The sequence below is a fragment of the Triturus cristatus genome, chromosome 1_2 (assembly GCF_964204655.1).
Source record: "Triturus cristatus chromosome 1_2, aTriCri1.1, whole genome shotgun sequence".
NCBI classification, from domain to species: Eukaryota; Metazoa; Chordata; class Amphibia; order Caudata; family Salamandridae; genus Triturus; species Triturus cristatus.
This window is the reverse complement of record NC_140580.1, coordinates 319,264,994-319,287,050: the sequence shown is the minus strand read 5'-3', so window position 1 is coordinate 319,287,050 and position 22,057 is coordinate 319,264,994. Positions and strand designations below refer to the sequence as shown.

Here is a 22,057-nt window from a genome sequence, read left to right as displayed (position 1 = left end):
GTTCGAAACGCCGTCGACCACCCCACAACATGAATTCTTTATAACTTGTAAAGATCAATTATGGAATTCAACTACTATATTGTTGTCAATGCGATGTCTTTTTAAAACTACTATCACTATTTCACACCACGCTTTTCTTATTTTGTGAGCATTCTAAAATTGACTTTGTTTAAATAAATACCTGCTATTTTTTGACCTACATGACCCTTTACGTACTTTGTCTCCTGCTCCCTACGGAATTGATTTCACTTATCTTAAAAAACAAGTGACCCTGCCTGGGTCACCTTTTCTATTGGACCCTTTTGGGCCATCCTTGAACCATTGTTCTTAACTCTTCCCCAGTAATGGTACTCACCGGGTAGCTTCGGAAACGGAAGGCCTCGGAGACTGAACTTGGACCGGACTGGACTCGACTCGACTCGTGGGAAACTGGACTTGACTTCGAATTGGTGGGCCTCTGTATACCTCGGATCTTGCTCTCTCAGCTAGGCTCTGGTCGGGATACTTCGCACTTCTCACCGCCTCGTCTGGGTGTTGATCGCAGCCTCAGTCGCCCCCGCTTGACCGGAGGGAGATACAGGAAATCCTGCTGGTACGCGTTATTGTCCGTCCAGCTGTGGCAGGAGACCGGGCCTGCAACTCACCGCCGGCGCGTGAGATGAGAAAGTGTCCCTATTCGGGCGCCATTCATGTGGTAAATAAAATTCCTTTACCGGGACTTAATTTGATACGGAAACATAATAAAACAGCTCAGTAAATAAGAGGCAGAATCCGTGGTATTAGAGGTTCGGAATGGGCTTTATTCCAATGATCGATTATAATCGGTTGCTCCAAGTTCCATCACCACGGAGGTTCAGGAAGTGAAGTACATACTTTATTGACAAGAAATGACTTTTATAGTACATACATTACAATGAAGCGAATGCAGTAGGCGTAACAATTGATAAGGAAAATGACGATTCATATGCGTAACCGAAAATGGGTGTAATAAGGAGTAAAAAGGAACATAATTGGTTATGATGTCATATATAGGTGGATCTATAAGATAATACTTGGCATAGATGCGCGCGCAGCAGCATGACGTGTGATTGACGTGCAACTAGGGGGTGAAGGGGACTTGACATTTAGCTCTACATGAGGAGACGAAAAGTCTGGGGGGTCAAGTCAACCTAATCCCAAATCATATCTAACATCCTATGTTTAAAGAACTATGTTATCCACAAAAGAAGGACTCTCGGACAGAATCTATTCTATACTGACTGTGCGTGCGTGTACAAGCGTCTAAGTGTCTACACTAAATGCGAGGGGGTAGGAATATTCCATGGTAACAGGGCTATGAATTACTTGCATGAAGACAGAGAAGCCGGGCCTTTTGCTCGGTAGCTGGAAGAATGTTTACTTAAACTACTAGACAGGAATGCATCGGCTGAGGGGTGAAGCAGATAACTCGAAGGTGAAATACAGTTCTTGGCAGAGAATAGGCTGATGTCAGGCTTCGTGAGCCGCGCAGAGAATGAGACAAAGTTCATGGTCACAGATGCAGGCTCAGACTGGAGTTTTCAGAGGCAGAAGGCAAGAAGAGTTTGATGACAGAATCAGGGCCTACTTGCCTGGACTGTAAAATGGCATAGGTGAACCATATAAAGCCGGTGGCTTTTCATACTTAGGAATGGAATATCCGGCCTATTCATGACGGATCTGACAGAGGACATGTTGACGGTGGACGCACATGTGTTTGCGTCTTCATGACTGGAACTGGAGGGGATATACATGTACTTGTAACATGCACATAGAACCGTTGGGGTCCAAGATAGGGGACATAACTGACCAGAAAAATCCATATTTCCACATATTTCCATATTTCCATATTTCTCTGTGGTTCGTAGGTCCGGTCCCGCTAGCGCCAGCGTCAGTCTCCGGTCTCTCCCTCTCGCGTCGGTCTTCTCCTGTTCCTGGTTCCCTCCGGAAGCGTGTTTCGCCGTGATCACGACATCCTCTCCTCTTATTAGCCAATGGGTGCCGACGTTGGTTTGAGAGGTGGTCTGTCCACAGCCTGGGGTTGATTTAAAGGGCCCGCTTCCCCATACACAAGTGTCCGCTTTCTGTGTGGAAAACGAGTTGGCAGTCCACTCCTGCTGAGGAACAAAAGGCATAGTGACAGGGGGAACCGACCACCATTCTGTATCAGGGTCTAGAGGTTCATAGGGCACCATGTGACGCTCCTGCCCCCAAGGATTCTCCCATTCGTGGAGAGGGAAGACTCGGGATAGGAAGTCCGTACTACCATTAGTAGAACCTTTCTTGTGTTTAACACTAAAGGAAAAAGGTTGCAAGGACAAGAACCACCGAAGCACTCGGGGGTTCTGGCTGATGTTGCGTGCCATCCACTGGCATGGAGCATGGTCCATGAATAGGGTAAAAGGGCGCCCCTCAAGGTAATAACACAGGTCATTGATTGCCCATCTGATGGCAAGGCACTCCTGCTCCACTGTAGGATACTTGGTCTCACGAGGGAACAGTTTACGGCTAATGTAGAGGATGGGGTGCTCAGTACCATCTGAGACTTCCTATGATAAGACCACCCCTATGCCATAGTCTGAAGCATCAGTATGCAGGGTGAAAGGTTTAGAAAAGTCGGGAGAAATTAGTACTGGGCTATTGGTAATGACAGTTTTCAGTCTAAGAAAGGCGTCGAGAACCGCCTGGGTGGGATGGTGAAGTGCTTTGTTCTTATGTTCCTTGCGGAGCAAGTTGGTCAGGGGCGTCTCAATTTCAGAGGAATGTGGGATAAACCGCCGGTAATATCCCAAGAGCCCGAAAAAGACCCTCAGGTCTCTTTTGGATGTGGGGAAGGGAGTTTCTGAAATGGCTCTTACCTTCTCTGATTGGGGGGGGCGATCACGCCATGGCCCAAGACAAAGCCCAAATATTTGACCCTTTGAAAGGCCACCCGGGATTCTTTTAATTTATGTGGAGGCCCGCATCTTGTAAGGTTGTCAGTACAGCCTGGAGGTGTTCCATATGGGTTTCCCAAGTTGGGCTAAACACCACTATATCGTCTAGATATGCTGATGCGAAAGAATGGTGTTTGTTCAGTACCAGGTTCATGAGGCACTGGAAGGTAGCGGGTGCCCCGTGCAGTCCGAATGGGAGAACCGTGAATTCAAAAAGGCCATCTGGGGTGACAAAAGCTGTTTTCTTCCTATAAGATTCTCTGAGAGGGACTTGCCAGTACCCCTTGGTGAGATCGAATGTGGCGATATAGGAGGCGTTGCTTAGTTTCTCTATTAATTAGTCTATTCGTGCTATGGGGGTAGGCATCAAAGGTTGAGATGGAATTCAGGGCACTAAAGTCCATACAAAACGTATGGAGCCGTCAGGTTTTGGCACCATGCCTATGGGTGAAGACCACTCACTCCTAGACGGGCGGATGACCCCTAATTCCAACATCTGATTCACCTCTCTTTGTACTGCTTCTCTTTTCGCAGCTGCTATTCTGTAAGGCTTTTGTTTTACTACTGTCCCAGGGATTGTCTCTATAGTGTGTTCCGTTAAAGGCGTCCTTCCTGGTCTATCTGAAAATATGGGGGAAAAGTGTTTCAAGACCTTCTCAAGGGTATGCTTTTTATCCCTCCGTTAAGTCTGTATTTACCACTAATTCTTCTAGTGTGTGTTGTGACTGTTGTAAGGAAGGCATGATGAAATGAGCTGTTGCAGGTAGGGGCCCTAACCATTTTTTTAATGGATTAATGTGAAAAGTCTGGATTCTAGAGGGTTTTAATTGAACTCTATAGCTCGTTTTACCTATAGTACCAACTATTCTATAGGGACCCACCCATTCGGACCTGAACTTACAGGTCGATGAGGGCAACAGGACAAGGACCTAATCATCGATTTGCAATCTCCTCCATTTATTTCCTTTATCGTACAGGGCCTTCTGCTTCTTCTGTTTCTTTTCTAGCCTGGAAAACGCCAAGTCTTGTAGCTTCCCTATCTTATTTTTCAGGTTTTGTGTATATTCGAGGAACCTCCGAGGTTCCTCCGCCTCCACCCTTTCCCAGGCCTCCTTGGTGATTTCCAATAGTGACCTGGGTTGTCTCCCGTTTAACATTTCGAATGAGGAGCACCCTAGTGAGCTTTGTACTTGGCTCCTGATCACATGAAGGGCGAGGAGGAGCAGTTGGTCCCACTCCTTCCCATCATTCTGGAGCATTTTCCGGAGGACCGATTTTAGGGTCCTGTTGTACCGTTCCACTAGACCATCTGTTTGTGGTCTATGGAAAAATCATCTGTGAGGGAGAGGAAAGTCTTGCAACATAGTTTGATGGTTTGGGCTGGGGTAATGCACCTGTGTGTAAACAGAATGCCCAGCTGCCTGGAAAGAAGACTTTTGCTAAAAGTTGATTCTAGAGTTTTGTAGGTACAGTTCACTATGTAAGAAATGTGATGAATGTTTACTGGTGCGTTGCTGCTACAGTTTTTCCTCCACTTCCCTCTTAGACGATATAACTCACTTTGCGATTCTCCTAGGATGTATGGTTTGTGAAGCATGATTATGAGCTACTATGATTAATGACATAGGGGCTCATTACGATGGTGGATGGACTTCAGTCCGTCCGCCATTGTCCCGGGGATTGGGACTGGCCGCATATACGGCAGCGGTCCCGCAAATGACATTACGATGCGACCGCCACCACGGCGGCGCAAATGGCACGTTTAACATTGCGGTGGGTGCTGCTGGCTGCAGCACCAGCCGCAATGTTAAAAATGCACTGTTTCAACGTCCCTGCACTACGTGGCAGGCACCATGTGGTACTTGCCACATGGTGCGGGGAAATGTAGGGGGGGCACATAGGTGCCCCCCAAGTGTACAAACAATCAGCCCATGCACAAGGGGGGCCCTCAAAAGGCCCCCAAAGTACATCCCCGTCAGCCTTTCCATAGTGGTTGAACCTCCATGGAAAGGCTGGCGGGGATGCAGCATCCTAATCTGGGAGATGGTGCACCATTCTGTGGATATGCGCGGACTGACAGGCAATTGTACCGATTGCTGCTGTCAGACCCGTGGCGGACAGGCTTTTGGTCCACACGCACACTGCCCGCCATCACAATGTGGCGGACGGAAATTGGCCTTACAATGGCGGTGAACCGACCACCGGCAGCCTGCTGGTGGCGGGTTCACCGCCATCGTAATCAGGCCCATAGTTCTGGCATGATTGCCCATTATGCATAATTGAAACTTACGCTGATGTAGGAGAGTAGGATCTGCTTCTTATAGTTACCCCCACTTTTTGCTGATGTTTCACTGTTTTCGACTTAGATTGATTGGGATCCTGCTATCCAGGACCCCAGTCTAGCTGCTTTCGCCTCTAAATTGATTGCATGTACTTTAGGTACATTCCAGATTGGATTCTGGGGTACCCTTATTAGTCCCTAGTATATGGTGTACTATGTACCCAGGGCATAGGTACCCCAGAGGCCTCTCAGGGGCTGCAGCATGTATTATGCCACCCCTGGGAGACCATTCAAAATGACACCACAGGTCTGCTACAGCAGCCTGTGTGAGGTGGTGCATGCACCCCTTACTTAGATATAGGTTCACTATATCTATCCTATATCACTGCTCATATAAACCTATCAGTCACCCCTATGGCAGGCCTTATCAATCCTGAAGGCAGGGTGCCAGTAACTGGCGGGGGAAGTATGATTCCACCCTCCTAGAGGGAGAAATATGACAACACAGGTACACCCGGTACCAGCTTTACAGAACCTGGCATCACAAAATGGATGCTGCCAGCCACAGACACGGTCAAAACTCGAGCAGAGGATGGCCTGACAAAAGGTTTCCTATCACAGGGAGGTGTGACCACCTCCCAGACAGGCTTTAGTGTATTGGGGCAGGATGGGTGCACTCTGAGAGTGCTTTGATGTCTGCACTGGGGGCACTTTTGGTGTCCCTGTGCATAGTCCAGCTCAAACGGGTTGCAGGAGCCATTTGCTCCTGCTCTGGAGCAAAACTGGACAAAGGACATAGGTGTAGCCACCCCTCTGTCCTGACCCTCCCATAGGTGGGTCCCCAGAGTTTGTCCCAGCCCTTCCTTGGGTATAAAGTAGGAACCCCTGACTACAGGACTTTAGATTTTACCTGGACTAAACTCTGCTACAGAAACCAAGTACTTTGACGATCTCACGACGCTGGATGACTGAAAAATCTCACTTGGAGTAAAGGAGTAACTCCCCTGCAAGGCAGGCACCTGAAACGCATCTGACCAGTTTGCATCTCTGAAGCTCCTGAGGAATCCGAAGATTTCTGCAACACAGGAGGTGGGTTCCCGAGGTCTCTGAGGTTGATCTGTACTCTCAGCAATTCTGAGGCCCGTATCCTTCGTGGAGACCATGCAACCCGAACCCCTGTGCACTGTGTACATTTGCAGCAGCATATGCTTTTTGGCGACCCTCGAGGCTGTGCTTTGGGCTACTTGTAGTCCGGACCCCGAGCAGTATTTCCACTGACGATTTCCGGCCTACACTCCACGAGTGTTCCTTGGGCTGGTATTTTGTGATTCAGCTCGAGGTCCCTTTGCGATCCCTGGTCTGTCGACCTGTGGGTCCCTGTGAAGGTAACTTTGGCTTTCCATGGACTTTCCTGGTTGCTCCAGATGTGCCCTGACTCTCCATAGCTTGGAGAGTCCCCAGGACCTTGCTGGTCTTCACCAAAGCATCGTTCCTCTACCCGCGTGGGTTGCAGTTGCCAAGGCTTGTTAGTGTTTAATCCGGACACTGGCCCCCCAGCACTCGACATCCTTTGTGGGGCAGCTCACCTCCGGACATTGGTCATCGTACACGTCTCCTGGTCCCCGTGGCTGCAGAGTCAAGCTTCACCTCTTCTCACCTGAAACACCCGACATCGGTGGGCATTCATCTATCGTGCCCCTGGTCACTGTGAAGTGACCCAGACTCTGTTCCCTCTGCTTTCAGGTTCTTCTCAGCTCCGATCCAGGCTTGGATCACACCGGACACTTTTCATCTTCCCGGCAGTAGCACTTCTTCGCATCACGCCATTGAAATCAACGAGCGTTCCCGACACCACTTGACCCCTATGCACCCGGCTCCTCTGGGATAGGTAACACGGGTACCTCGGTACTCACAAGGGTGCTGACCTTAGAACCTTCTATGTTCCAAAGGGTTTGCTTGAAGTCCTCTCCGAAGTGTCCTTAATCTTTAAAATTCCAACCGCCACTTTCCCATAGAGTTGTACGGAGCTCGCGTCTGTGTTTGTGTTCTCACACTGCACCCGTCCTCCGTGGGTCCCCTGTGTCACTACTTTGGGTGGTTCCTTGGGGTCCCAGCGATTCTACGTGCTCTAGGCACTGTGTCTTGTCAAGTCGTGGTTGTTATACCACTTTCTTAGTATATGGTTTGGTCTCCCACTGGAGCCCACTGTGTATTGTGCTATTTACTGTCATTCTAGTGATTTAATATTGTGTGCTTTGTTCTCTAATCTCATAAAGAGGTTAGTAGAGAGTGTTTAGTAATAAATACATATATTTCATATATTCCTTGTGCGGTTCTCCTTTCATTTGGTCATTCAGGAGGTTATAATCTGATAAACCAAGCTGCTTTACATTCCTTCGAGACTTAGCCTGAAGGCTGCTCTCCATAGCTACCACTAGGATAGCTTTCAATAAAGGTTGTCTTTAACCTAATCATCAATAAGGGTCGTTTGGACTGGTGCAAGGTGCCCACTTTAATAATGGACAGCAGATACCAGGCCAACTTCTCACCGCTGCTCCCTGGCGAAAAAGGCCAAAACCCCTGAGCTGACCCAGCCTGAATGGCATGAATACCTTTTGTCCGGGTAAGGGATAGGATCCTGAATATAATCATTACTTTAGGCCTGAAGAACAAAATATAAGCAGCTGAGCTAAGGAGCAGAGTTCTAATCTGCTATCACGTTATCTTAAAAAACATTTTTGTAGTTGCTGAGATAGCGGAGAATTACCCTAAAGCTCGAGAATGGAAATCAGGTTTTCAGACCTTTGAGAAATATACCTGTTCATCATCATTACCATCAGCATATCTTTATTTCACATATCTACACTGCATATTTTCAAGACATTTTCAAGACACACTATTTATATAATCCAAATTATAAAAACCCATAGCCCAATATCAATTCATGTCATAGAATGCAGGCCGTTAGAACAATTTATAAAGAGCATTATGCTATGTATTAAATAATGAAATTTATCATCAGTTTCACTGCAATATTACTTTCATGTGCCATTTCCAGGGTTTAAATATCGACGTTGCCCCATTTCTGTATTTTTACACAACAATAACAACGTGTCATTACAACTTTTTATATCGTATTCTACAACACAGGCTGTAACTAAAGTCTTCTCAACGCTTTGTAAAAAGTACAGAATAACAAGCATTAAAAATGCAATAGGTCTTGCCTTTTATTAAGATAAAGCCATTTGCTTTGCTATACAATACCATTAGCAAAGCAAATGGCTTTAACTTAATCAAAGGAGAGACCTATTGCATTTTCAATGCTTGTTCATTCCTGCTAGCTTCATTTCTCACAAAAAGAAAATTCTCTCCCTTTTCTTTCACCCTTTTCTGCCTCCCTCGCTGGCTTGGGCTGAAGTCTGATGATGAAAAATAAGTTCCAGTGTGCAAAAATGAATGCCGGTGCCCACCACCTGCAAACACCAGCACAAATTAAGCACTGCTTGGGCAATCTCTTTGGTCAGAGGCAACTGCCACGGATGTGGTCATCCAGCTGGTCCTGGTCTGAGAAAGTTTAAGACTATAACATTGTTGAACCAAAAGAGGCTAGTGACCTGCAGGGATGGTGGAGCACGGTGGCCAGTGGGAAGTGGTGGGGTGGATCCATCAAGGAGACCATTCCTTATTCCTCAAGGAATCCCTCTTGTTACGCAACCTTAGCCAGGCGAGACCCATTCCTGACCACCCTACACCTCTACATACTGAACATGCGACTGGTTGTTCCCCAACCTTATCAGCCTTGGTATGATGTCTGTCAGACCTGTCCAGATCCATGGGCCCTTCAGATCCACTCCCCATTGATGTCAAAATCACCAGATCCATCAGTCAGCCGCCTCACCTGTCGTGCAGAAATCCTATTCAAAAACACAAACATATCCCTTACATACCTGCTCCGCCCATCACCTGTACAACACCAGCACAGCGGATCCTTCAGGGCTGCGGTTGGAAGAGAACAGCTCTCTCCTGTCCTCCTACAAAGACTTGGCAAGGCCCTGGCAGGAATGAGCGGTGTAATTGGCCCCATTGTTGGCAAGAAGCTGGTGTTGCATTCCCCGGTGGCCCATACAATTATCCTTTGTGCCCTTGGCCACCTCTTGTGCAATCATTCATTTACTCTCTAGAGGATAGGAGGCTTAGTGGGTAAACTGTCAGCTAAAGACGTAGGCGACCAGATGTGTTATTCACCATCCCTTAGTTCATCACTCTGTGTGATCTTGGACAAATCAAAGTGTGCCAACCCCTCTACTTCACCCTGCCGCTCGTAAACAGACAACCGCTCCAATTTGAGTGTGATACACGAAACATCTTGACATTTCTATTTCAAGTGCCTAGGAGCATATGGAGACAGCACGATGCTCTATGAGCGCAGGCAAGTTTTCGTTGGTTCAGCTAAGGTCGTTTCCTTCAAACAAGCATTGTCAAAGGCAATAGGTCTTGAATTCTGGGCGCACTGGCTTTGCCAGTGGTTTTAGCTGATGCAGTGTTGCATCACGGGTGGGAGGGCGGCATACCTTACCTAGACAGGTGCATCTCCATGAATGTGCTTGCCCTTTTTTCCTTTACATTATTTACTGATCCAAGATGGCAGGTGGCATTAAGAGCGGTTAAAATAAAGAAATAAATTAAATAGAATTTTAGTTGTGCAAACACCTTTTACACTGTGAGACAGATCGGCAGCAAAAGGCAACTCCCAGGCCCTCGAAAAATAATGCAGTAAAAAAAACATAACACATATTAAAAAGTCACACAGGCCCTTTAGGCTGGGCGTGCAGGAGGACAAAAAAAATGAATACAATGTAGGATGGCTAAAGTAAATGAGAGCTTGGGTGGGGTATAAAGTGCACCGGGGGGTGTGGGCGAGGGAGCAGCACACTGAAAAACACATGCACTATCACAGAGGGCTGAATGAAAAAAATAAAGTAGTTCTCTGAATGTGAACAGCAAAAGAATAAATGAAGTCATCCAATCAAATGGATGGTAAAGATGCTATGCTCCAGGTGAGAGACAAACACAAGAAGGGGAAGGCAAGCTATTGAATAAGAAGAAGGCAAATGGGAAGACAATAATCCCAGCCAATGGCAAGCATGAGTGGACCCCAAACCCACTGTAAGTTTTCGCTATGGCGTGTGAGGCTTTTGATAGGCAAGACCTAAAAAAGGTAAAACACTCGCCATCTATCATTTCACTAATATATTTATCCTAGGACACATTAGTCTTTCTACTTTAATGAGTTGTTCCAGAAATACTGTGATAAATTTGTCCTTTTTAAAAGTTGGACCACCGCAGCCAGTTGGTGTGGCGAGATGAAAGGTTGAGTGGGGGGTGGCGGGGGTGAGAGTTTCAGTTGCTGCTGCAGTCTCCTATGTTCCAGGTATAACTACATGGCCAATCTATGGCTGGTTCTGCTTGCACTGCAATCTTCTGCACTCAAGTATGGTTGCACCCAAGCTAGTTATTACATAGCTGGTAAGAAAAAGTGAGTATGTGAAAGAGCAAGAGGTAACACATTAAACAAAAGACAGTATGTCTACCCTCTCCACCACTGGAATTATGAATTGGAAACAAATACAAGAAATCACTTCAGAACTATTTTAAGAGCCATCTAACCTATTTTTAAGTTATTTGAAAGACAAAAAAAAAGGTAGGGTTGCCATTGGAAAAACAAAGACAACACAGATGGTTTTTGCACACCCTTGCATCATACTACCACCTCCTGGCTCTTCCAGAATTTCAAAATGTGACAAATGGACACTATTTCTATCTGAGGAAGGTCACAGCACCAAAACCAGCTGTGGTGCGGCCGGGTGCCTGCCCCCTCCATAACATCTACCCCAAACCAAACCCTAAGACCCTGGGGGTTCTTTGAGATGCAGGACCACAGTGTCCAGACCCCCACGTGCCTGGGGTCTGGACAGAGCAGACATTATGCTGAAGACCTGAACACTGGCTGCCCTGGCGTGCACGAGAACCAACTTTCTGAAATAGATGACTGTGGGGTATTTAGGGACAGAGGGGGATTCTGGGAGGAGGGCTTCTAGCCCCAGTCCATGGGCACATGCCACGTTTCCACGGCTTGGCTATGAAAGGTCAGGGATGCTCTCCGCGGTCAATGCCGTGGTCACTTTGAGCCGCTTTAGTGGATGATGCCCAGGCTAGGCGCCCAGATTCACTTGCCCCAGCAGATGAGAACACACAAGGGCGTAGTTTTGGGGGGGAGGGAGCGGGGCATTACACCCCTTAATAAATGTATTTTCTGATAAATAGTTGGGTGCAGGTGCTTTCAGTCGGGTATGGTTAGGTTTCTGTCGGATTTCACCAGGAATTTTGACATACACACAGACTAAAATGCTAGCACACTCTCTCTGTTTTAAAAAGTCTTTAAAAATGTTGGCTAGTTTACAAAATATGGTTTTTTCACTCACTTAGTGCCCCCTACCAATCCACATTCCTCCAAGTCTACTGCCCCTAAAATCCCTTCTATGCGCCCTGCTTGTCCTATAATGTATTTTAACATTATGTGCCAGCGTGATTGTTGAAAAACCTGAAGCTCACCCCACCCCCCTCCCAATCTTACTGCCCAAGCTACGCCCCTGGGAACACACCGACCCCACAGCAGGTCCTGCACTCACAGACACTGCAATGACTGGGCTGAGACAAGTTACGGGGCTCCTCATGTGGTGGCAAAACCAGTGCTGCAGGCTCACTAGTAGCATTTGATGTATAGGCCCGGGCACACATAGTGCACGTTACTATGGACTTACTAGTAAATCAAATATGCCAATCATGGCTAACCAATTAGAATCATAATTTACACAAGGTGCACTTGCACTTTAGCACTGATCAGCCGAGTTAAAGTGCCCAGAGTACATAAACCAGCAAAAATGAAGTCCAGCATAACATAAAAAATACAGGAGGCAGAGGCAAAATACAGGGGAAGCAACGGCAAAGATGCCAGGTCTAACAGTGGCAAAAACTGCTGACCTTAGAACATGGGGAATAACGTTGAATCGCTGCCTCTGCTCAACATTCTGTGATTAGGTCCGTGCTATAAAAAACTGCAAAAAAAGAAGAAAGGATGGTGTACTTTGAATGAGTGAGACTAAGAATATATGGTTTGAACCATTCTTGAAATACAAAATAGGAAACAATAGTGGCTTTGGAAATCAGCAAAATTGGCAAATTTATCAAGAGAACAAAAAAAGCATGTGGCTTTGTGACAATTGATAGTATTTGGAAGAATCAGAATTAGTGAGAAAGACATTTGCCTAAATGTATGGTTGTTTCGGAAAAGGTGACTTAGGCTCACATCGCCGTCAATATGTAATTGTGGTATGATAATTCTGCACCCAGTATTACTGATGTTGTGGATAGCTATACTTCCAGAATTTAGATTTACTGTGGGATTACAGATAAGCCCTAAGGCTTTGGATGGAATGGGGAATAACATGCAGAAATTGGTGATAATGCACCGAATTCTGTATGCTAGTCTCAAATTCCACACCCTTTTGCTGGGATAAATTCCACCTGGTTTCACCTGATGGATTTGTCCAGATAGTAATTTCACATATGGTACTGCATGGCTCATAATATCGTTTCGGGCTACAAGACCTTTTTCAATTGGGCCTAAGTAACAATGGAAATCAGGTACTACTTTTCCAGCCCCTTCTGTTATGTAGTCTTGTTTATTAAATGTGTTGATTAGCTAAATTTAAGATTGTTTTAATCCATGGGAATGTCCTAAAATCAATGAGCTTCCTAGAGGCTGTACTGATACACCATTCATCACGACAGTCAACTTAAATAAAGAGTTTTCAAGATCATCCAAGCCATCATTGCTACTTTCAGAATTTTTAAGTCCTCAATTCTCTATTAAATCAGCAGAGTGAAGCAGATGATGTTGTTTAATATAATCATATGTGTAGATGGTATTGTAGAAGAGAAGTTAAAGTTGAGGAAGGTACTAAAAACCTTATTAAGAATTTGCTGTTGGGCTACTCCATCAAACATGACGTATATCCTGTTTGCCGTATTACAAGTGCCATAGGTTATAATGCACTTATATATCCAACACATTTGTGACTGAGTATCCTGTCCACCAAGCTCTAAATAACGCACAAAATTAAATGTCACTTACCGCTACGAAGACCACTGTGACTGGAGAGCTGCAAGGCTCTCTCTGGGCAATTCCACCGGTCCCAGGCAAACTGGTATTTGCACTCCTCAATGCCACTCTGTGCCCCAGCTGCCACACTGCTGGAGTAGATCAAATAGGCCTGGAAAGCAAGAACAAAACTACAATGGCTACAATGTGACATTATTTTTTAAACTTACATAAGACCATATCGTTTTCTATCTAGTACATTTCTGCATTAGGCAAGGGTTACATGATCCATCCATGGGTGGAATCGACTAAGGATTCTGCTCTGCCAAAGTAATGGTATGTAGTACATTCCAACTCACTTCAATCTGCCAATCCCATGCTCCTTGATTAGTGCTGCGAGAAAGTCCCAGGGCAAAATGCATGTGGTTATCATGTTGGCTAGCATGAAATAAGCATGCATAACAATGGCCAATTGTTTTACATAATTTGTGAACAATTTATTGGTGGGGGCTGCAGAGTTCTCTGCCAGTGAATCCAAAATGCATAAATGTGGCAGATAAAGTCCGCAATTTCCCTCTAGGGTTCTGAATGGGAGCATTCCACCAACCCCATGCCTGAAGTACTCACTTTCTAGGTCTCAGTGTCAAGTTCAAAACTAAAACTAAACTGTCAACAGAAAATATCTTTAATGTAATAAATAACTGCATAAGATACATCCGGGTAAAAACATATAAAAAAAATGCAAGAGAATATGTTGTTCATAGCTCATACATTATAGATGCTAGCTGTCAGGAGAGTATAAGTAATTGGCTGAAGATTTCACCTAATTTGCCATAATGCTATGGTATTTTTCACGTTAGAGTTAAACACTATAAAACAGAAAATGAAGTTCAATAAACTGAATGCTTTTTGTTGAATGGCACAACTTTTGTAGTCAAACTCAAAAGATTGCCTTAATAGCTGGTAGGATACTGATGTGACTCAGACACATCTCACTCTATGCCAGAGGTCTTCAAACTGGGGGGCAGGCCCGCCTTGGGGGCCTTAATTGATCCCAGGGGTGGGGGTGCCAGGCTCTGACCAAGAGAAGCATCATGCTGATAAAACTGCTTTGTTTCAAGTGGAAAAAAGGAGTCTCAGTAAGTCACTCTGTAATGGGCCATCACAAACACCTTTTGTCATTTATATACTGACTAGGAGTAGGTGTCAAAAGAGAAGGGACTCCAAATACTCCTTAAAGGATCCCCCTCCCATCACTACTGATAATCACTCTGTGGATGCTTGTACACTCTAATAAGACCTGGCTGACCAGAATAGTATGTATGGCAATCATGTATTTGATTGCATTTTTAAAAGGGGTAACAGAACGTAACTGCACTATTTAAATATGGTAGACATATTTAAACATTGCAAATTTATCAGAATAACTCTTAAACCTTCAGGGGGTGTGATGTGTTTTTTTTGGTTCTTTTTTTACAGTGGGCCCGACTTTAAAAAGTTTGAAGACCACTGCTCTATGCTCATTTTGTCGGATCAGATGTGTGTTATGTACATAAAATTGAAATATATGAAGAAATTGCTTAGGTGGTGTCACATAGCAGACTGAAAACGAAAATGGCACAGCCAATTTGGAATTTCTACAAAGTGTGCTGATCAAAAGGTTTACAGTAATTATGTAGACCAAAAACCATCAGATTTGAAATGCTACATTCAATTTTTGTCTTTACATAACAATCAGATAAAACATCTCATGTTGGAATTAAGCACCATTTAGGAACTCATTACGATGCCGGGCAGAAAAAGCCTCCGACCAGCGGTCGGAAGCTTTCCGCCCAACATGGTAAGTTACAGTCAAACCGCCATATTAGGATGATGGCCTGGGGGGCACCTATGGTGCCCCTCTAAACATCCCTGCACCTTGTGGCAGGCACCGCATGGTGCCTGCCACACAGCGCAGTAATGTTTAAAAAGCTCTGTTTCTCATTGGAAGCTTGTGCTGCGGGCCTTTTCCGCCCGCCACATAAGCTTCCATTAAGAAATGGAGGTTTACGACCGAACCATGGGCAGTCGCACCAAAATACTGAGGTCAAAACCGCCGACCTGAGGTCGGGTAGTTCCTTTCCGCAACGGAGTCAGGTGGACGATCGTCCGCCTGACATCGTAATAAGGCCCTAAGTCTTCAACAAAGAGCATTTCGTCATCATAATTTACACCTGCGTAAATATACTGTGTGTCCTCTGAACATTTTTGTTATGTCACCTTTCGACAGTAAGGGGTTCTGCTATTTTCTGGCTTGCTTCACAAATTTAAAAGGCACAGAAAAATAAGTGTTTTCTGCACACTGTGACAAGTCTTTCTACTACCCACTTACAACAAATTAGGCCATACATAGATCTCCTTAATTGTGTTTTCTTAGACTGTATCCTAAACCTAGAGGAGGGGACTTTTTGTTAGTTTTCCTGTGGCAAAAATGTCACTTTAAACTCACTTTTAAAATACTATGTATCAAGTGTCAGTACATTTTGCCAGCCATCGTATTCACATTTATCTTTGACAGCCTTATCTTTTGGTGGTTATATTGAGAATCTGAGGATCTTTTTAATATATCTGCTAATCCCCTCCATTAAGCCTCCACCGCAAAAACGTAATCTGAAAACATATTGTTCGCTCCATATTTTTCTCTAAAAAATCTAAAAAGCTGTATTTTTTATTTTTCTACTTTACCCACATAAGAAGGTGTGGCCTTAGGTGGGTAGCTCTCAAATCAATTTCCTCTGTGTTTCTAATATAACATAGAAGAGTCCGGGGGAAGGGTTAATAAAGGTTTGTTTGGGAGATCTGAATAGTAAAAGTGGTATGAGATGACACAAGGAGGGGTAGAGGAGGGAAGAGTCTAAAAAGGGTTATTTTGGGGATCATAGTAGTGGTATGGGGTTTCGGTTGAGTGAGAGAGTTGAGGTAGAGGATATATTGAGAGAGATATAGGGTGAGATATAGGGTAGTGCATTGGAAATGTTGAATTTGAAGCAAAGTAATTAATATGAGGATACATAAGTACATGGAAAGGTATATATGTATAAGGAAGGTAATATATGTAGATTAAAGTTGTATTTAATAAACCCTTGGCTTTCAAGTATTGCTGTACTTTGATTTTGTTTTTTAATTCACTAGTGAAGCAATTGTAGAGAAATAGTTATGATTATAGATTTACTTATTTATGCAGTCACTTATATACATGTTAAACATAGAATAATGTAAGTATAAGTAATATCTACATTTGTTAAGCAGAACTAACCAATATATATATCTTTAAAACATAATTATTATACACGCTTACCAAGCAATACACATATGTAGGTACACATCTATAGTCCAAATAAATGCTTATATACAGAGGGATATGCTGTTTATTTATGTTTGAATATGGTGGTTATGTGTGGAAGAGCCAACTCTTGAGTACTTTTCTGAAGATAAGGTGGTTATCAGTGGATCTTATGTTTGGGGGTAAAGAGTTCTATAGTTTGATGCTTGAACAGAGAAGAATGTGCCACCTACGTTTTTTTTCTTGTACGGTGGGATTTTGATGCGAGTTGCCAATCTAGAGGGGAGGTTCCTTTGTTGAATGTATTTGGTGATTTTATTCCTGATGAAGAGCGATCCTGTTCCATGTATCCCTTTGTGGGTTATACAAATCAGCTTGAATGTGGATCTTCTGGTAACCGGTAACCAATGTAGGGCATTCAAGGCAGGGGAGATATGGGATTGTGGCTTTGTATGTAAGAGTACATGCTGTTTATAATAGCAGCAGGGTTCCGAATCCGTTGTAGTCTTTTCATAGTTGTTAAAGGTGATCCGTGGTAGGGGCTATTGGCGTAATCGAGTTTAGACAGAACAAGAGAAATGGTAGCCTGGACCTTGTCCCAGGGGGGGAAGATGCATCACAGAGTTTTCATAGTAACGAAGCTTGATCTTGCTATTTTGTCCACTTGGCCATTCATTGATAATTCGGAGTCCATGGTAATTCCAAGGTTTCTTACTTCCTTTGATGCTTTAGGCGGCTTTCCCAGATCATCAGGCTATGTTGCGAGTGGGTCATAATTTTTCCAATCGCCACACATGAGTATATCCATTTTGGAAGCCTTCAATTTAAGATAGCTCCGTGTCATCTATTGATCCAAGACTCTGAGACAACTGAAAATCAGTGTCTTTGGGAGTATTTGTGTGTCATCTGCATAGTTATAGCATGGGAGGTGAAATTGATTGATCAGTGCTGCTAATGACTTCATGTAAATGTTGAAAAGCATTGGTGAGAAATAGAGTCTTGGGGTACCCCTGCTTTTGTGAAGTACTGTTTGGAAAGGAAAGGAGGGGTATGGATTACATTAGTTTTGTTGTGAAGGTAGGATGTGATCCAGTTAAGAGCAGTTCCCTCTATCCCAGCTTCGTAGAGTCTGTATACTAGAGTGTCTTGGTCAACCGTGTCAAATACAGCTGAGAATTCAAGAGAAGTAGTGCAGCAACCCCGCTCCGGTCAACTGTGTTCTTAAGGTCATCCCAGATGACAACAAGGGCAGATTCTGTGCCTCTTCCTGGATGAAATCTTGTTAGGAAGTCTGAAAGTATGGCATTTTCTTAAATGAATTGTGGCATCTGGGCAAATGCTGCTCTTTCTATCAGTTTGCCCAGGAAAGGCACATTTGTAATTGGTCTGTAGTTGCCGGGGTTCAGCGGGTCCAGGTTTGTTTTCTTCAGTAATGGGCATATGCATGAGGCTTGGACCGGGTTGGCCATTGGGAAGATGGCAAAAATGCAAAAATGTATAAGCACTAAAATAGATTAACGGGTTTAGGCAAGGGGTCAAAGAAGACATGAGCAGGCAACCAGGGTTCAGAGTGGCTACAGAATTGTAGGAGAATGCCGAGTTTGAGTAACTAGACGGGCACAATCCCAAGCCCAGATCAGTCAATCAGTATGTTTATGTTTGTTTATGTTTATATGCTTGTATAGCGCTCGATTGCCGAGGCGGCTAGGCGCTGGGGCGTGTGGGCAGGAAAAGGTGCACTATAGTTGAGAGGCCTATGCAGCTGTAAACAGCCAGGTTTTCAGACTCTTCCTAAAAAGCTGAAGGTTAGATTGAAGCTTTATAGGAAGTGGCAGTTTATTCCAGAGCTTAGCCGCACAGGGAGAATCTCCTGGCCCCAAGTGACAGGGAATATTGCTCACAAGTTCTGCACTCTCATACTAAACCATCTTTATCACTGCACTGAGGTGAGTTGAGAAGCAGTGCCTTAACACAGTGAATGCACTGTAGGAAATTAACTTTGCAATACATTTACCTAGAAACAGAGCAATACGATTCATGACTCTGAGCCATATTAAAAACAGACTCTTTTTTGTTCAACTAAACAGTACTCTGGACTGAACATAAAAATGTCTTTTATTGAAGTGACATGTTTGAAACTCGCCTTGCAGAGCTGATGAAGCATTTAAATTCACAGTGCAGCCAAACTGGTGAATTTACTGAGGTTTTTTGCCAGAACCACAGTTACTGATATGCAAATGAGAACAATATTAAATTGTCTGTCCAGCAATTAACTGTGAAGTGCAAACAAAACTGAAGGCTGTAACCAAAACCTGCTGAAACATTTACAAATCTATCATGGCCCGCACTCTGGCATACCTTGCAGGCAACCACACCATCTCTGGTGGTTCTCGACGCTCTCACAGCCATCTGACTGCAGACTAAGAAGTATAAAAAACATCTATGCCCCCAGCATCTGGAACAATATTCCTACATTCATCAGGACCACTTCAACACTGCTTGGGTTTAAGAATAAGTTGAAGACTCACCTCTTTAAAGACCACTACATTACATCCATTAACCGTTCTCAACCCGACTTCCTCTCTATTACACGTTGATTTTATGTTTTTCTTTGCCTTTGTACAGTGCTCCACAACTTTTTGACTAGGTTTGTGCTATAGAATTACCAATGTATACATGCAGAGCTTGAATTAATATCAGCAAATGGTAAATTACTCCAAGCACATTCAAGTTCATCATCTTTTGCATTCTGTAGCTCTGCAGGTGGCACAACAAGAATCAATCTAGTGTGATTGTGAAGACAAGCCAACGCTGATACACTTAGCTATAGAGTAAAGACCATTCCCATCCTGCTATCTCCTACTTGAAGAGTACCTCCTTGCCCAGCTGTGGCTTCACCACAGAGCTAGCCTGGCTTGCACACTCCTTGCAGCTTCCCCATTCTGTTCTTAACCCCACCTCAATCTCGCCCCACCTCAATCTCGAAATCGCTGGTGAGTGGCAGTTGCGTCAATCCTGTTCCTGAAGCCACAGACTACTGACAGCGACACCACAGACTACACCCCTCTCACCCAGTTAGGTCAAGCCATGTAGATCCTTTCTTTCTGGACTGCAGGGTCTTGGGAGAACTAAACACGATGGAGCCTTTTTGTGGTAGGGTATTTGTAAACACAACCTGTGAACCCTTTAAAAAGGGGGTTGGAGCAATGAGAGGGGTGTTTGGGCTGTCTAAGTTTGCATCCTCCTAACACAATCTAAATCACAACAAAGCAAACTAAACATAAGAAATGGGGTCACATCTGGGGAATACCCTATTTTGGAAGGTCTCAATTACCTCTGTGACATAAGATATGGATAGGACCAGAGTAATATGAGTGCAGCGCGTGAGCTTGACCACAACAAAGAGGAGTTTTGCCCAAGAAATGTTGGGAAAAATGGTGTATTCTGCAACATATTTGAAATTATATATTCAAATGTATTAGTTTGCAAAGCATAGTAAATGATGACCTTACTGTGCACCAGTATACAACAATCTTTGTTGGGGCTCTTCAATGATTCCAACCCTCCAACAGTGCCTCTCATTTCTCCAAAGCCCCTCTCTCACATGTATTTAATTTGTTGTATAGCACCTCTCATACCAGTGTAGGGTGTCAGAACACTTTATATCACACAAATACAGAGATAATGAATCACACATGTGTAAATCAGTATATAGAAAAGGTTACATAAGGCAAAAGGAACTACAAGGTGTAGCATTCACACACCATCCATACTGGTAAACACTTTTTAAGAGTCCTTGGTCTGGAGAAGCACAAACTCAGGATCCAGAAATAACACAGTGGTTAGGGTTGACTTTAGTCATAAGCATTTATTTCTACCTAAACAAACCTTTTTTAGCCACATCAGGATGATAAAAAACCAGGAAAAGCTATCACTTTCTAAAGTGTACCATGTAGCTTGCATGCAGCTCTTTGATGGCAGTTCATAGCTCACTGTGCTAGATTATGATTGTAACTTATGAACTGCACAGTAACAAAAGAATTGTGTAACAAGAGCAGTTACCCAATGAGCTATGCACATACAATATTGTTCTTTGATATGCATAGTACACGTTCTTCATAGCAGGCAGATTAACCTTCTGCGCTACCTTAGATGAGTCAAAACTGCCCCTAGGCAAGCAGGTACATTAATCACCAGAGTTAACTTGACACTTTTATCGTTACCGAAAACTGCTGAATATCAATGAACTTTTCAGTGCTTTTAAAACTGCTGTACTACTACAAAACCAGCCCCATTAATAAGACTGTCCCTCCCACCCTTCTAGCCTCCTGGAGAAATGCCCAATGCCTGGTCCGGTCAGTCCAATCTTGATTGCAGACAATTACAAAAAATTGTATATAATGGGCACACACACCACCCTAGGTGTGATGCTTCATCCTTGGCCATCCTTGCTCGCAAAATAATCCTCTAATAGTGGGCAGGCCTCCTGTATTAGCTGGAAGTTTTTATGGATGGAAGGTGGGGAATGGGATACAGAAGGCAAAAGGCAAAAATCAGAGATGTTTCCACCTAGGAAATACCTTTATTTGATGAGAAGGCAAGATAAATAAACAAGCAATGCTTAGCCAATAGGTCTCGCCTTTGGATCCTTATGAGTGTTTAGCCAAGCAGCACATTATCCTGGGTGCTATGCCGACAGGAATTGAAGAGCTATACAATTACTATACACTGGGTCATGCAGTCTGATTCAGAAATACATGCTTGCCTCAGAAAACATTTATGGATACTTAGCAAGGCTTTTTAATGCATAGACTGAAAGACAAGTGCTACGATGCAAGTCAACAGTACTGTAATATTCTATGTGTGACTGCATCACTAGAGAATTGAACAGCCTTTCATCAATGTGATAAATTAATTGGAATTCGGGGAGACATAGAGAAGTTTTGGGAGGGGCTGTTAGATGTTAAGATTAATCTATCCCCCACTCTTATGATATTAGGAGTCGATAGTAAACTGGGTCTCAGCAAGGAGGATGAAGCTTTTGTTTTTATATCTGTGGCTGTTCTCCGGATATTATTAGCGGCAGGCTGGAAGGATATTGTAGTACCAACCTTCCAGATGTGGCTGGCTGAACTACTGGGGATTCATAACATCGAATCCTCCTTATATAATCGGAAGGGTAGGAAGATGAATAAGTTGGGGATTAGCATTTGGGCCCCTCTTAAGAGCTGGAGAGATTCTCGACTATAACATTGCTTAAGGTGGTATATTTTGCATTATGATGAATTTGAGGTTTTTTTTTTGTGGTGATTATTTCTTGTCCCCTTAATTCTTCAGTT

The 22,057-nt window shown here is 44.0% G+C and overlaps 1 protein-coding gene across 1 annotated transcript in view; it reads right to left on the bottom strand.

Annotated features, from left to right (window-relative positions):
• The window catches only part of WNT8B (Wnt family member 8B), a 542,910-nt gene that overhangs the window by 175,294 nt on the left and 345,559 nt on the right, over positions 1 to 22,057 (bottom strand). Inside the window, exon 3 of the mRNA XM_085603883.1 lies at positions 13,430 to 13,568. Within this exon, the coding sequence (XP_085460009.1) occupies positions 13,430 to 13,568 (139 nt within the window). The remainder of the gene's footprint in view (positions 1 to 13,429; positions 13,569 to 22,057) is intronic.